The following is an 18,149-nucleotide window of genomic DNA, read 5'->3' as shown; positions in this document are numbered from 1 at the left end:
GGATCTCATTGTTGAAAGGTATCAGTCAGGAGAATGGTACAAAAAATTTCCACACCATTGGATATACCATGGAATACCGTGAAGACAGTTATGAAAAATTGAGAAAATTTGGGACAACAGTGACATTACAAAGAACTGGACATCCCTCCAAAATTGATGGAAAGACAAGAAGAAAACTGGTCAGGGAGGCTGCCAAGAGACCTACAGCAACACTGAAGGAGCTGCAGAAATTTCTGGCAAGTACTGGTTGTGTACTACATGTGACAACAATCTCCTGTATTCTCCATATGTCTCGGCTATGGGATAGGGTTGCAAGACGGAATCCTTTTCTTACACAGAAAAACATCCAGGCTCAGCCCAAAAGCATGTGGAAAAATGTGTTATGATCTGATGAGACCAAGGTTGAATTTTTTTGGCCACAATTCCAAAAGGTACGTTTGGCACAAAAACAACACTTTGCATCACCAAAAGAACTTCATCCCCATGGTGAAGCATGGTGGTGGCAGTATCATGCTTTGGGGGTGCTTTTCTTCAGCTGGAACTGGAGCTTTAGTCAAGGTGGAAGGAATTATGAACAGTTCCAAATACCAATCCCTTTTGGCCCAAAACCTTCAGGCATCTGCTAGAAAGCTGAAGAGGAATTTCACCTTTCAACATGACAATGACCCCAAGCATACATTCAGATCAACAAAAGAATGGCTTCACCAGAAGAAAATTCAAGTTTTGGAATGGCCCAGCTAGATCCCAGACCTAAATCCAATAGAAAATCTGTGGGGTGACCTGAAGAGGGCTGTGCACAAGAGATGCCCTTGCAATCTGACAGATTTGGAGCGCTTTTGCAAGGAAGAGTGGGCAGATATTGCCAAGTCAAGAAGGGCCATGCTGATAGACTCCTACCCAAGAAGACTGAATGCTGTAATTAAATCAAAATTTGCTTCGACAAAGTATTAGTTTAAGGGTGTGCACACTTATGCAACCAGCTTATTGTACGTTTTTTTATTTTTATATTTTTACCCCTAACAGATTTATTTGTTTTTTCAACTGAATTGTACAGGCCACATTAAAGATGGGAAAAGTTTTGAAATGATTTGTTGTGGTCTCATTTTTTATATCACAAAAACCTGGCATTTTAACAGGGGTGTGTACACTTTTTATATGCACTGTAAATAGTGAAAAAAAAAGTTTATTTTCCTTCTCCATGTCCTGAATACATTCAGACTTGCTTGTTAGCATTTCTTTTACTTAATATCTTCTTACAGACTTTTTTCAACTTAACATGCAGTTAATAGATATCTTAAAACAGGGTTTACATTTTTTTTGGACAAGTTGGAGTACCTTCATTGTTTTGTATTTTTTGCAGATGCCATTGAATTTCATGCATTCATTGTACATAGGTTGATTTGTCAGCTCTTGAATGATTAGAAACCTGCATATTGTCACAACACTATTGCATTTCATTCTTTTTTGTTTTATTCACTCAGCCAAAAGAGCCTTGCCACTTAACTTCCAGAATGAAATATGAACAAAAGCCCACATCATTTATTTATTAAATTCTGAACACTTTTTCATCTTTCTGTACTTTGAATAATACAATAACGTTCACTAAGATTTATTTTTTGTTTTTGCAATTTCAGACTCCCAGGTGACGCAGCCCTCAGAAGACTTGCAGGTCATTGCTGATTCACAGACCCTTCCAACTAATAAAGAGGAGCAGAAGCAGGAGGAGTCTACACATGCTCAGAACTCTTCAGAATGTGTAAGATATACTCATCCATTTCTTCAAATTTCTTGTAATGAAGTGAACTGAATCTGATCCATCCATCTACAACTCCTTTAACCATTTTTGTACATAGTTTCAGGGTATCACTTCAATAGTGACAATCATCTAGAGGCAATGTTCACACCAGTGGATGGCTAGCCTTGCCTCAGTTGAACTGAATCAGATGAGAGAAAATTATTTTTTGTTACAGTCACATTAATAGGGACCACTCAAGACAAAGCAGATGATTTTATATTTAACAATTTATAACTGTACTTAGCTTAGAATTTTAATAGAAAACAGTTTAGTTCTAATTATAGACATGCACAGACACATACAAGCATCTGTCAGTGTTGGCTTATACTGGAGAATTATTAGTATACAGCAAAATACCAAAAACAAATTGCAAATCATTACTGTTACTGAATTTGCCTGCAATCTTAAATTATTGCAGCATCAGTCAGTATAATGTCTTTATGACCGTGCATTAACATGCTCATTGATTAAAAAAGTCAGATTGTTTTATCAAATGTGTGAGAAAGGAGGCCGCAGTGGTGCAGATGTTAGCATTGTTGCCTCTACAGCAAGAGGTTCTTCAGTTCGATTCTCGGTTGGAGTTCCTTCTGTGCGGAGTCTATATGTCCTCCCTGTGGCTGAGTGAGCTTTAAAGACATGCAGGTAGGTGCATGTGGGTGTGGCTTCTGTGAATGTTTGGCATCGGGCTGTCAACTCAGCACCATAAAAAAATCCTCTGCCAATCATCTGCGGACTGGTGATCCACTGTGGTAACCCCTAACCGGGAAAAGCCGAAAGACATTGCTTGCATCAAACGTGCGAGAAAATAAAAAGTGAAAAATTATATTATTAGAGATGAACAAGTTATAATTATGAAAAACAATGCATCACAAATAGAGCTTAAAGGTTGTCTTGAGTTAATGAGAAACAAAAGTTGTGTGCATTGCCAAAAACATTTTTGAAGCAAGTTCTCCTCGTCCTGCAGTGCTCCATTATTCAGTAAATGGGTGACTACTTCCTGAAAAGCAGCCAGGTTTCACTTCAGCTGTTCCTCCATGTGGCGACCATACAATTTGGTGCTGATTACAAATATTTAGATTTTTCCAAAAGACAGTCCAGCAGTGTTGCGGTTTAACTGTTAATCCTCACACCCTTAAGTGTATTGAAAAATAAATTGTTCAAGCCACATTCACTTCTGATCTCCATACTGCATCCTTGTATAAGGGATACTCATGCTCTAAATTCGTAGAAAAGTATATAGTTAAATCACTACCATTCAAAATAATTAAAACTATCTTGCTGCACACATATCCCAAAAATGTACAGCTTCTCTCTTGTGTTCTTGAATATCTTTACACAACCTTTTCTTTGTGCTTCCATTGTTTAAAAAAACAGAACCACAAAAATCTGTTGAGTATGATTCATTTTTGTGCCATACTTAAGGGCAAACACTTTCTAAAATATTTACATATAATTTTTTTCTCTTTTTTATAAGAAATACAGCATTTTGGACTTGAGCAAAAGAGAGAAGAAGCATACTTTCTAAGCTGCTTTCAAAGCATACTTCTGTCTTGTACAGTGTCTTTTAATTTTTGGGACCTTCCTTGTACTACCAAATGTTTTATCCCCAACTTTGATTACATCTCAGTGTATACACTTATTTCAAAATGTTTCCAGGATAGACACATATGCAAAAAATGTCCTTGTGTGTTAATTTGGGTTTCACTAGGTGCAATAGTGTTCTCTTACATCCCAGAGACATGTTCAAATTGAAACTGTGATTTTCAAAATTGCCCATAGGTGTGCATGCTACAAGTGAGTGCGCTTCTGTATCCTGCAAAGACTGATGTTCTGTGTAAGATTTTTTTCTACCTTGCCCCTTTGAATGCAGGGAGAGACAAGCTGACACAGAATGAGCAGGTGCATTACTAAATGAAAAGATGAGGGTTTGCCACATCTATTTATTAACGAATTGATCCTTTGGAAGCAACATTTTTTTGGTCAAATTGTTTATGGAAAGCCACTGTAAAGAAGTCAGTTTTAAGTCTTAAAAATATGACTACAGTGAACACTCTGGTACTGTGGATTCACATTGTATGCATTAATTTATGAATGTATTTGTATTGCAAACACATTGTCTCAGTTTAGTCTTCACTGGATTACCGTGAAACTACCATTAATTTCTTTCCTGGATTTTGAGATATTTGCTGCTTCTCCCATCTACCTAAGATTTAGGGTATCTGAAGAACCTTAACTTTGCATTGCATTTACCTTGTTTGTGTGACTGGCATATCGGATCTACAGCTGCTGCCTTTAATCCTCAAAGATGAAGGGGGAACATGTCTGAACATGCATCTGTGGTTTATCAACTAAAAATGTATGTTAGTAAGGCAAGCATACCTGAGCAGTGTGCAAGGTAGTGCTAGTGAGAGGGTTGCATTTTTTGCAGGACTACCTTTGTTTTACAAAGCACTGTTGGTAGCAGTGCTTTCCTTACTCTGACTGAAGAACATCTTGTTTCTCAAGTACACAGCATGCTAAAAAATAGTAACTGCTAATGATAGTGTAGAGTTTCAGCTGGAAAAATTCAAAACACAGGAGTAAAATAATTTAAAAACAAAAAGTGGTTAATCTTTTTCATGTTTGAAAAATACATGATGATTTCATCAGGGCAGCACATAGTAAGAAACCATGCATTTAAATGAAATTTATAAAAATTAAATGATAAACCAAGTCAACCAATTCTCTTTGCACATTGCTGAGAGAGTAGAATAAGTAATGTTTACTAAAAAAGGTAAAGAAATGGCTAGAACAAAATGATGTGCTTGTATAACTAAAATAATAAAGGCAGTTATGACAACTGGCAGCAGAACCATATTTATTTTTTTACCTAGTTAATTAGTAGTCTGGTTATGAATAAATAAGTTCATTCCATAAGTCTATATCAAGGGTCTTCATAAGGATGGAAACAGGCAACCATTAACAATATAAATTGCCTTAACTTCACGCATGTGAGTTTCAGAACACTTGTTTATGCTTGTGTGCTTATTAAGACCTGGAGGTCACTGATATCCACAGTTGCCATTCCAGTCATTTCTTTTGTAGGATGATGATATGCCATCTATTTTAACAGTGTTAATAATAAAGAAACTATGCTCCTTGTAGTTTAACCCAGTAGCATTTTGTTCAAATAAGGCATTGTTGTGTAGTACATATGGCATATTGGTGCTAATATGTGCACATTGAGAGCTGATGCAGGTTAGAAACTGTTACAGACCCCTTAGCTGTATATGCTTCTCCCCCATGTATAACATGTAAAGTATTCTGAAACTCCTAAACTTTTATCCACTTTTATAAAGACAACAAAAGTCCCTTTTTCAACATGCCTGCGATAAAGATATTTAAATTATAATTTTCTGTATACATACATCCCTCTCATTTGCCTGCATTCATATACCTGATGTGATCAAAACTTGAGCTGAGTTAAGGCTTTTTTGCTCTGTTCTGCTCAAATTATAGAACTGCTTTCGGAGACTGCTGCAGGATCTTTCTGACATGGTTTTCACAGGATGCTTTGAAGCTTCTAGCATCATCTTGTAACCTATAACATAACTGTGCTATCTTCAGATTAAGCTTCCTTTATATTAAAATATGAACAAGGTTTGAACTACCCAAGGGGATGAATAAAAATCCCTTATTTCAAAACTGTCAGTTCATTAGCAAAAGTTACAACGTTAGCTAGTCCCTATGGTAAAGAGATAAGAAGCCCTTAATTTAACCCAGACATCCTGAGCTCAGCAGTTGGCTCACCAGAAGGGAAGATGGTTGGGCCCATCCTGGAAAGGAGGGAAAAGTGGAGACAGCCACACTCTACTATTATCCCTCTGAGGAAAGATGGTGACACAGAAGTATGATCTGGGTGTTGATATTAGGCTCATCAAGCCACCGATGGTCATTTGCTTTCATAGCACACGTGTGGAAGTATGTGCCTATAAGAGGTGACATTATGGGCCACCTTAGGAAGGTGGCCTGCATCTCTCCCAGACTTATGAATGGTGTTAGCTTATCCTAATTTGTCATTGTTTGGATGCTAGTGAGACCACAAATCACTCTGAATGATGCCCCCCCAGACAGCTTTTGCCTTGGCTCTAAGAGGCGTCCATGGAGCTGAGACTGTATGGTAGAGGCAAGCCTTTATGGTTGGCAGGTGCAGGAGCCAAAATCATCTGAAAACATTTTTTGTCAGAGCAGACAGTTGAGAAGATTTATTAAGTGTGAAATTTAAAGGCCAGTCCTCCTCTTTTTTTTTTCATCATGCTGATTGGCTGCCTGTTTGGAAAGTCAATTGTAGACTCATTCTGATTGGAAATTGGGGCTACATAACTTTAAGTCTAAACAACTTCATCCACCTATTCCATTTTTATCATTTTTGAATTTCTTTAGCATTTTAATAGCATCATGAGTCTTAGAACACAATCCAAAATCCTAGTTGGTGACATGTTCAATTGAATTTAGTATCCCAAATGGTTTAACATGCAGCCCAGTGTAGATCACTAAATCAAGTTTTATGGAATGGATTTATTTATTTTTACATTTATTTGTTTACTGTTACCTTCCTGTGTACATGTTAAAATATATTTTAAGGTTCCACTTCCACAATAGCCTTCAGCTTTTTAGTCATTCAAGCACCTTTTTTTGCCACCTTTTAGTCCAAAGTGGGACACAGGTTTGAGGCCAATATGACGTCACTTAGGATGTGGTCACATGTAGAGGGTGTAGCCAAGCATGGGACATCACCACGGAAGTAGTTAAGGAGAAAAAACTCTCTACATACAGTTAAGTATGTTTATTGTAAAGTCCAAAAAAATAAACAATTGTACATTTTGTACACTATATTAAACTAAAGGTATTTTAATTCACATTTCATTTTCTGTACACATATCACAAGACAGCATGCATGCATTCAGTTACAGTATTATATAATTACATATAGACACAGTAAAAAATAAATCTCTCATTCCTTTTAAAAGTGTACTTTCTGTTTGATTTGACTGCATGAAGAAGTCCCCACTGCATTTCATCTGATAAGAGCCATTGGTTGCTCACAAAGTGGCCAGTACCAGTCCAGTGAAGAAGTAACTCCCACTTCCTCAGCTCTTCATGTGAAAAGCAAAAGAAAAAAAGACACCTACTTCAACTATATCAAGTCAGTTACTACGTTTTACCACTCAGATGCCTACAGCCAAGTCCATACCCTAACTGAAGAACCAAAAAAAGGACCTTTCCCAAATGAAGCGTCTTTATGTACTGACATATCAAAATACCATTATAGAAAAAAATGCATGAACACTTCTCAGTTGTACCACTTATAATATTGCACCCAGGTTAGCAGCCCCTTTGGCACCAAACTTGTTACTCTTCTGTCTGGTAATTTGTAGTCAACATAAGCTCAGTTTTTAACAAGTAGATGCTGCAGCAGTTTCTCAAATCTGTCCATTTATTTTTGACCAAACAAAAAGCCCTCTGTAGAAATGCATTTGACAGTGGTATTAACAGTACCCTAGCAATTAACAAATAAAGTACAGTGAGCTCAGGCCCATCGCTAAAATTCTTCTTTTCTCCTAGTGATAAGCCTGTGGTACACAGTTTTTGAAGAAGGAGCTGGATTGTTATATAGTCTTGGAAAAGACTGTCTTTGACGATGTTGAGCAGACCGAGAGCAGAGAAAGCAAAAAGCTTGGGTAAAGCCGACTTTGACAACTTAAACTAGAAGCTGTTTTAACTAAAATTAAACAAGAGTTCCAAGTATTTGACTTGCTCATTTCAGGAACACAATGAAGTCACTTTTCAGCTTGTTGCAAGAAGTGCCATCTAATGAGATCATAAGTGCTGTAAGATTCCCGTTCCACGTTTTTTTTTCTTTAGAGCCCATCAGTGAAAATGTCTGCATAGCATTAAGTACTGATTTTTCTAGTATACATATGTACTCATTAAAATCAACAAGCACAACACTGAGAAGGTACAAGTAGTACTGGGGCAGTGCACTCTCCATGCTGATTGTCTGACAAGTACTGCCATACCTACTGGCAATCTCATTCTCAACCTGGTAGAGAGAATATACAGCTAGAGCATTGGGAGAGATTTAACTACTATGCCAATGGCTGGAAGGAGTGACACCCACCTCGCTGGCATGTGCATCAGAAGATTTTTAAATTCAGTGCCACAGAACTCAAAAAATGTCTTCCATATCTTTGATCTTTGTGGCATAAATTGAGAAATAACTGAACAGTTTTGTAATGAAGACTTCCACATCATATGGGAGTTGCACTGCATCATTTTTTTTTACACATTATGAATGATGTGGGCACTACAGTTAGCTTTCTGCATTGATGGATACTTTTCTTTTACTCAAGAATACACCACAGATTTCATGCCTTAGTTGACACTGATACTGTCAGCCCCATAGAATGATAAGCTGCTCCAGGGCAAGGAGTACTTCTCCATAATCATAGTAATCTGTTGTGTTATGGACTGGGCATATTTATAAGGGTCTTCATACAAGTCAGAAAGGCTGTTAAGCACTCTTTGCTTTGTAATGTAATGCATCGGTTAGACCATGCTACAAGGAAAGGAGGTGGAATAGCAGTCCTTTACAAAAATACTCTTAACCGTTAATAGAGACACCATTCAACCTCCCCAATTCAATAACACGGAACTACTCATAACCAAACTACAGATTAACCAAAACAAGCACTTGAACATTGTCTGTGCTTACATTCTGCCACTAAACAACCTAAATACCCTAGAAGATAACCTTTACTGGTTATCCACTACATATCCCCAAGAAACCATAGTTCTTGGTGACTTTAACACTGACCCCCCCACCCATATAAACTTATCTGGGTTTAAACAGACCATAACCTCTCCCACTGGGATAAACAAACCAACCAACAGGGAAAGTATCCTTGACTAGATCCTAGTTAATAACCAACCCTAACTGTACACAGCTGGTATTCTCCCTGATGACCTCAGCGACCATTGTCTAACCTATATGATAAAACATAAGACAGGAAACCCTCACCAGCCCAAATATAAAACCGTTAGAAAAAGGAAAAACTTTGACGCTGTTATATTCCAAAATGAATTAAAAGCAGTTGACTGGTCAAAACTGAAAAATCTAACATTAGAGGAGGCCATAGATCACTTTAACACTAAATTCCTAAGTATCCTTGCTTCCCATGCTCCAGCACGTACAATAAAAACTAGATCGAATACAGCACCATGGCTCACAAAAGATACCAAAGCTAAAATTAAAACTAGAAACAGAGCCTGGGCCAACTGGAGAACAACTAAAGTCCCACTTGACTATCTAAAATATCGTCAACTCAGGACTGATGCAAAAAAATCTATTTTACTGGATAAAAAAAAGCATCTACTAAAATCTCCTTCAAAAACACCATAACAACCCTCAAAAGTTCTGGGCAGGCTTAAGACAACTATTTCATCCAGGTCATTCCACCACCTCAACCCCGGCTAACTACACCCATAGTTCCCCAGAGACTATTGCTAACGTTTTTAATAACTTTTTCACTGAAACAATCCATTCCCTAGCAAATCAACTAACCCTCTCTAACTTAAACCACATGCCTAATCTACCCAATAATCACCCCAAATTTAGCTTCCAACCAATACCAAAACACTTCTAAAAAAAAAACTAAAACCTACCACCCTCGCTGCTGACCTCTTCCCTGCAGAGTACCTGCAAATAACTGCAGATGCCATTGCAGATCCCATATCTGTCCTCATCAACAGAACTTTATCCGAAAATGCTATCCCCTCCCTCTGGAAAATATCTCACATCATCCCACTCCATAAAGGTGGTAGCTCCTCAGACATATCCAACTATAGACCCATTGCCATTCTTTCCCCACTAGCCAAAATAATTGAGAAATGTGTACACAAGCAACTAATGCAATACCTTGCACAAAATAACTTACTATCCAACTCCCAGCATGGTTTCAGGCCATACCACAGCAACACCTCAGCCCTCCTTTCCTTTACTACTGCCATAAACCAAACCAGGAATGACAATAGGCTAACCTCCTCCCTCTTTCTTGACCTATCAAAAACATTTGACATGGTCAACCATGAACTTCTTATTCTTTCACTAAAATCTATTTCCCTCAACAAGCCTGCTATCCAGTGGTTCCAGTCCTACCTGGCTGGTAAACAAAAGGCAGTACTATGGCAGGGCAAACTCTCCAGCCAGCTACCTCTCACACTTGTCCCTCAAGGGTCCATACTAGGTCCACTACTCTTCTCTATTTTTATCAAAAACCTTCACACTGCTATCCCTAAAGCTACCTGCATTCAATATGCAGATGATTCCACTCTGATCTGCTCAGCCACCTCCCCATCCGAACTGCAAACCTTAACCCAAAAAACATTTAACACTATCGAGAACTGGCTCACCAACCAATGCCTACTTCTGTACCCCAATAAAACTAAACTTCTACTCATTTCCACCACTAGTAGATCTACCACTCTTTCATTCTCTGTCACATCTAACAATGGTACCACTATTTCCCCAGATCATCACACCAAACTGCTAGGGGTTATCATAGACAATAATCTCAAATTTGACCTACAGGTCAACGAAACCATACAGGCCATCAATAAGAAGCTTGGATCACTGTATAGAAACAAGACATTTTTAACCCCACTGGCTAGGACTGCAATCGCCCGATTACACCTACTCTCTACTCTTTTATATGCCTCACCTGTACACTCAAACCTCAACAAACCCAAACTTGGTAAGCTGTCCCATAGCTACAATCATATTGCCAGATTTGCCACTGGCTCCACCTATAAAACCCACCACTGCCAGAACCTTAAACAACTAGAGTGGCTAGAACTGCCCAGTTTAATTCAATTCAATCAACTCTTAATAGCACACAAAATTTTGTACCACCCTGAGGATACCCCTCACTTAAAAATATTATTAAGCCATATAGCAACCTAAGATCCCTACAGTCAGTCGATAAACTACTGGTCCAAACCCACAAAGCTAATAACTCTGCTGGTGAATCCCTGTTTGCCAGCTTCATTTGCAAAGCCTGGAATTCATTGCCAGACTATATAACCCTACAATCCTCCAAAAGTCTCTTAAAAAAAAAACTCAAACAGGATCTCAAAGTGAATTGGCTATGCCCATGTACCAACCCTAATTAAGTTATAAACTGAAAGATATTCTGTAATTATCATAACTTGTAAGTACGTCACCAAGCTCTGATTCCAATCTGATGTCTCTTACTTTTAATTGCGTCTGTCCATGAGAATTGTGAGTCCCTACTAGGGAACACTACTAAGCCATTATATATAATCACTTTGTTTTTATAATTGTTGCTAACTTCTGTGTAATCTATGTAAGTTTGTCTATGTGGAGCTTTTCTTCTTGGGCCTTCGCTGAAAATGGACATGTATCCAGTCGAACTATCCCAGTAAACAAATGTAACATAAATAAATAAATAACAAGTGGAAATCATTTTATATTTCCCTTGCTAGAGATATCTGATGGTGTCGCAAATTAAGTGCCTGGTTTCTACAGGCTGTGAAGGAGGCACTTCAAGGTGTGTAGCCCCAGGACTTTTTCATTGATGTCTGAGTTACTATACAACTGACTGTCCAATTTTGGTGCACAGTCCAGACTACTATAGGAGATGTTATGTTTAGCCAGTAACCTGTCACCCCTGGGATTCAGTTTACTGGCTAAAGCTCTTGCCACCCCTATAGTGCCTTTTTTAGGCAAGGTTCAAAGGATAAAACCACCAGCGTAACAGATACAAGCGTGCAAAATCTGAAGGTAATGCTACTCAGCGCTAGAAGTCTAAACTTCAAAATGCAGTCTCTCGAGGCACTCCTAAAAATGGAGAACATCGATATCTGTGCAGTAACTGAGACCTGGTTCAAGGCTCCAGAGAGCATCCCTGCAATACCAGGCTACAACTCTTACCACACTTTTCGGCCACAAAACCAAGACAGAAACACTAAAGGTGGAGGAGTGTCCATATTCACCAAGGATATTCACACCGCCAGGCTAGTTGCCCAACACAATGCATCTGAAATTCTCCAGGTGCAACTAACACTAGGTAAGACTGCAGTCCAAATTGTAGCTTGCTACAGATCCCCCACCATGCCCCAAGATTCTCATTACACCTTTCTAAACATACTGGAAAATATTAAGATACGACCAAACACCCTAATACTGGGTGATTTCAACTACCCTGCTATTAACTGGGAAAACTACTCGAGTACCAACTCCTTTTCCCAGCAGTTCTTGGAATTCATAAATTCCAACGCCCTGGATCAACTAATCCATTGTCCCACCAGGGGCTCCAATATCCTAGACCTGGTCATTACCAACATGGGAGATAGATGCTCCACACCAGTGGTCACCCCCTCATTGGTCAGGTCTGACCATAAGCAAATCACCCTTGACATCCACATCCCACCCACCCCCTCCAGTAAGGAAACCTCCTTAAAAAATTTCTCCAAAGTCAACTTCATGCTACTGAAGTCAGAAGTGACAAACTTCATGACACCCATGCAGATGGGATCTGAAAGTTTGACTGCAGAATCCTACACTAGGGCACTGTACGTGCCATCCCAAATAGAACCAAGATGCTGTTCTCCAAAAAAAGGAAGCCAATCTGGTGGTCCCATGCTATAAACAAACTATACAACAGAAGGAAGAAACTGTTGCAGAAAAGAGGAAAATTCCAGGATACAAAAAACTCCCTCACCAGCCTCAGTAAGAAGCTGAGATCCCTCATAAAATCCTCAAAAGCTAGTTACGAAAATAAAATTGCCAAAGATTCCAGACAGCCACAAGGCATTCTGTAGTTATGTCAAGAATCTAAATGGCAATGCTCAGATCTGCTCTGAGCTAACAACAAAATGGCATTAAATGTACTGATCCCAAGGATATTGCCAATATCCTGGCAGATCGATTTAGTGCCAACTTCACCCACCTCTCACCCCCTAAAGGGCCCATCTCATTACCAAAAGATTGCCAAATTCCGGTAATCACGGCCACACAGGTAGAAAACACACTCTCCAAAGCTAAGAATACAGCATCCATGGGACCAAATGACATCCCAGGCTGTGTACTACATGAACTACAAAATGAACTGGCACCTCACCTAAGTGTCATGTTTAATCATAGCCTCACCTCAGGCTTCATGCCCATTGAGTGGCGCACAGCTACAGTTATCCCACTCCACAAAGGGGGATCCGCCTTGGATCCCGGGAACTACCGTCCCATCAGTCTGACAAGCCTGATCTGCAAGGGCATGGAACGCATTATTATGGAACTTATAAACAAAGACAATGGCAACCTTCAAACACTGAACCCCACCCAGTTTGGGTTTGTGAAGGGCCGATCTTGTCTCCTGAATCTGATTGACTTCTTCGAATTAGTCTCCAGAGCTGTGGACGAGGGTAAGGTGGTCCGCACAGCCTATCTGGACCTCGCCAAGGCCTTCGACACCATCCCCCACTCTGGAATCATTGATAAACTTACTAAGCTGGGCATAAATCCCTACATCACTTGATGGGTTGGAAACGGCAACTGGCTTACTGACAGAACTCAGACTGTAAAAGTAGCTGACTCCAAATCCAGCTCCAGGCAAGTGACAAGTGAAGTACCTCAGGGTTCAGTCCTGGGACCACTCTTGTTTGGCATCTACTTCTCTGAAGTACAGGCCAACACTAAGGGACTCTGGCTAACAAAGTTTGCAGATGACTGCAAACTGGGAGCCATTATTGACTCCCCAAATGATGTGGATATTCTACAAAAGGGCCTTACAGAAACTGATGCCTGGTGCCAGAGCCATGGGCTCAAGCTTAATGCCAAGAAATTTATAGTTATCCCCTTTGGAAAAAAACATGTACCCATGAATTACCACATAGCTGGCAGTACACTAAACATCAAAAGTGTGATGAGAGACTTAGGGAAACAGGTGGACAGTGGTCTCACTTTCGATAACCACATCGCCACAACAGTCAGGAAATCCTTCTATGTGGCACACCTCATCACTAAGGGCTTTTCATCCAGAAAAAAGGAGGTCATTGTCCCACTGTACTCATCCCACATTAGACCCATTATAGAGTATAATGCCTCGTTTGGTATGTACCTCACAAGACATCTGCAACAGCTGAAAAGGCCACAGAAATACCTCACTAAAAGAATCACAGGCCTAAAGCAGATGCCATATGCTGACCGTCTAAAAAAACTCCAGCTATACTCTGTGGCATATTGTCTACTCAGAGGCGATCTCTGCTTAACATACAAGGCCATGTCAAACCCTGAGCTATTGGACATGCTCCACTTAAAGAAATCCCAATCCCTCAGAGCCACACGCTCCAGGGATCTGAACCTTGTCATCACAATGAACAAAACATGCTGGGAGGGATAGGTTCCTGACCCAGAGACTCCCCATACTATGGAATAGACTACCCATACATGTCAAGCAAAGCGCCTCCTTGGTCCTCTTCAAAAGGAACTTTGATGATTGGATGGGAGATAGGAAATTCATCCTGGGAATCATGTCAGTCTCCCTGCTAGACAGGGGTCCAGAGAAGTAAATATCGTGGGAAGAAATATCCAGGTAATTGTTATGGCTAGGCTTGTATAGGCCCTAGGGCCGATAGCCTAGTACCAACCTATGAACTGCAGGGAATACATCAGAGACTTGTACTGCAATAATTTTTAGTCTTCGTCATTCTAGGTTTAGGTTCCTGGTCTACTTTGTCATCAGGTGACTTGTTCTGGTTTGAATGACAGCAGTCTTAATGTTGGATATTTGCTTCATGTCTTGTTACATTGTTCCTTCCACCATGGGTGACAAGGATTTCCTATTTTCAGTACCTGCAGAAGACTTTCAATTCAGGTTATTGCATTTCTTGATCCAATTGAATTCCATTTTCCAAACGTCCTGCCACTTGCTCATTCTGTTGCTGGTGATAAGACTGCAATGAAGCTGATCTCTTTATTCTAGAATATTTACTATTCTGATATATAACACATTTTCAGAACAGTGTTAGTAGAATATCATAACATGACAGAACTGCAGTGCTTTAATAGAATTTCTGAATTTGTTGTGTACCACACAGAGAATGTCATACATGCACATATGAAGGTAACGAAGAACTGAAGAGCAAACCATAATAACACCGCAACTAAGATGCATGTAATAAAATGTCAAAATTTTCCTTCACTTGTTTTATCCATATCCTCTTCACCAAGTCACAAACTGAGTAAGGATGCAAACACTAATATTTGGAAATTAAGGTGCAAGTCATATATGTGACAAAGTTGGTTAGTATATGTCAAGGTAAGGAAAAACTAAACAACAAAGCAAACGGATTACGAGCTCACATGCATGTACTAAAATGTCAAACTTTTTCAGATTTGGACGACAAAGACAAATAAAGGTACAAATATTGGCATTTGGAAGGAACTGAGATGTGACGATCTGTGACTTAAGAGAGGCTGAGAAAGTTTTATGGCATTTGGAAAATTGAAATGTGATAGTCTGTGACTTGAGGCTGTAAAACATTTATGGCATTTAGAAAGAACCATTTATGACACACAGCATTTTGTGAAGTAGGTATACCCGATCTACAGTATAGATGTATACAAGACCTGACCAATGGGAGCAAAACAGTGAGAATACAAATAAAATAAAATGACTGATTTTGAATACAGTCTATCCAAACCTCAATGGAAACCATGCAAAAGAAAAACTAATCAAAGGAAAAACTGGTGCAAATACTACCATTAGGGAGGACCGAGATAAGCTCATGGCTGGCATTACAATATCCCGATATACTGTTATGCTTTCTAGCTACATTGTGCTGGAAATTATGAGGAACTGTATTTAGGTTGTGGGAAGTGTACCATTACACAGCTATTAGATAGTAACAGCGATAATGTTATGAAGCTCATTGGAGCTGTGGAATTTTACAGCGCTAATGGCCTAAGGACACTAACTTTTTTGAAAAGATAAGTAAGAAAGCATAAACTGAACAAAATATTTTGAAATGCTTGAAGAAATATTTCACACCAAGCAGCCCACCGACATCTTCAGATGTTCATTAGTCATTTAATGTACAAAAATAAGCAACTATACTCATCTAGCAATAAATACTGTTTAAACACCTAGCAGCTCTAGAATGCCACTGCATTAACAATCTACACAGGCATGAACAACTTCAGAATTCCCTGACAAATGTACTTACAAATTATCAATACCAATATCTGAAGAGTAAACAAGTGTGTTGCCAGAGGTTTATCTGTTGTACTCTAAGCTCATATTCACAGGTAAGTACTAGGCTAGCTGCCTTTGTGGGCTATTTTAAGTCTAGCCAATTCCCTTTTCAAAGGGGAGAATCCAACCCTTTATTTTGTATCTGTCAGGTAAACACCTTAACCATTATAACAACCCACAGCCCTTAAGTTCATAAATTGGTACCAGGCTAACTGTCCTTGTGGGCCATTCGAAGCTCAGCTAATTACCCCTGTGAGAATCAAACCTTGCACCTTGTGCATATAAGGTAAACATATTAATCACTATGCCAACCTTCCACCCTTTTTGACAACCTCATGCCCTGCCCTCAACACCCACCTATCATTTAAAAAATGTAGTCAGTCCTTAAAATGTTGACCCTGTGCAGTTTGGAAAGGAATCCACTAATTTCACCTCTTGCCACTCGCAACCATTTAGATGTGTTTTTCTGCAGGTAAGTATGTTTTGTGCAGCACCGTACAGTAGACACTAGTTTAGACAATTCTAAGTGTTCTGTACTGTTTGATCCAAAACGTTTCTGATTCTCAGGAAAAAATACACTTCTTTGAGTACAGTGAGTATGCATAGCTACCTTTGAGTAAAAGCATATAGGCAAAAACAGCAATGGATTTTTACTAGTTAGAGTCTCCTATAACATTCAAATGATGATTCAGCACTACACATTATATTTTCAAACCACTTTCCATACCTTGGAAACCTTACGTCCTAGACAGTAACGCCACCTCTGTGTCTGGAAATCATTGAATGCACACCCTTGATCTCACTGTATAGGGTTAGTACTAACTTAACTTTCTTACATAAACTCTGTGAGTCCAACCAGATGAACAGACCTTATTTTCATGACAGTAGCAATAAGATTCACATTTATGATTGGCAACCTGGACATTCCTGAGAAGTAGAGACGGTCATGATGCATGTTGGGGTGTACAAAAAATATGCTTATGTACACATGCCTTTCCCTTCCTTGCAGTACCTGGCTGTGATATACACACAGACATTAGTTATATTGGTCAGGGTTCAGTTGGGCAGATGTACACACACATCTTTATAGTAAGTGGCACACCATTACATGTTTTATTTATATGCAAGCATGGTGGAAAATCCAGTAAGTAGAGCAATTCTTTGTAAGTAGTAATGCAGGTTGGGCTTTGTATTAGTGTAGTACCCTACAGGCCATTCTGCGCAGATGTGGGTGTGGTCTCAATGATTGATAGGTGAAAGGGGCATATTATCCTCTGGGAAACATGCATGATTGACAGCCATACAGATGTATGAATTCATTGTCTATTCGTACTTTACCCTTTTTCACAATGTAGACAGTGTGATTTTGGAGTTAGTATATTTAATTTGTGGCAAAAGAGAAGGAACAAAAATATTTCCCCCTCACCCCCACTAATTAAATATACCAACACTGAGATCACACTACAATGAGGAAAAGGGTAAACTACGACTAGACAGTGAATTTTAATGCCGCCATTGACATGAGTATTACTTAAGTTTACTAAGACATCACTGATTGTTGGACGGTGGGCGGGGTTTAGGCGGGACTTGCTACTGCATGTCCTGTGATGTACTACACTAATACAAAGCCACAGGTTGTATTGTATGTTAAATACCAACATGTAAGTGTTGTGCTCCTTGCAATTAAAATTGTATGTGATAATATCACATACACAACAGAAGTTAAATCAATTCAAAACTACAGTGAAATACAAAGGCACCACCAAAGGGTAAAAGTTCCTGTGGCTCCCAGTACTGTGTAAAATAGCAAAAAGTAGAAACCATCCACAGGAACTATATAAGGCAGATTATCTTCACAACAACAGAATCACCACTGAATATTCATAGAATACTATGAAGAGAACTCCACGAAAAGTATATAAACAAGTTTATTAAAAAGTTAGCGCTTTCACCACGAAGGCTTCATCAGACTTGTAAAACATAAAAATCTTCAACCATTTAAATAATGTAACTTAGCAATTCACTGGTTACAACAACCTCTGACA

General features: G+C 39.1%; 1 protein-coding gene across 1 annotated transcript in view; it reads left to right on the top strand.

The window, feature by feature from the left end:
* Positions 1-18,149, top strand: part of TUT4 (terminal uridylyl transferase 4) — a 3,240,181-nt gene that overhangs the window by 2,784,754 nt on the left and 437,278 nt on the right. The window contains exon 27 of the mRNA XM_044086854.1: positions 1,635-1,798. Within this exon, the coding sequence (XP_043942789.1) occupies positions 1,635-1,798 (164 nt within the window). The remainder of the gene's footprint in view (positions 1-1,634; positions 1,799-18,149) is intronic.

Source organism: Protopterus annectens, chromosome 10.part0, assembly GCF_019279795.1.
Source record: "Protopterus annectens isolate FY-2018-M chromosome 10.part0, PAN1.0, whole genome shotgun sequence".
NCBI lineage: Eukaryota > Metazoa > Chordata > Ceratodontiformes > Protopteridae > Protopterus > Protopterus annectens.
This window is presented reverse-complemented; position numbering and strand designations above follow the sequence as displayed.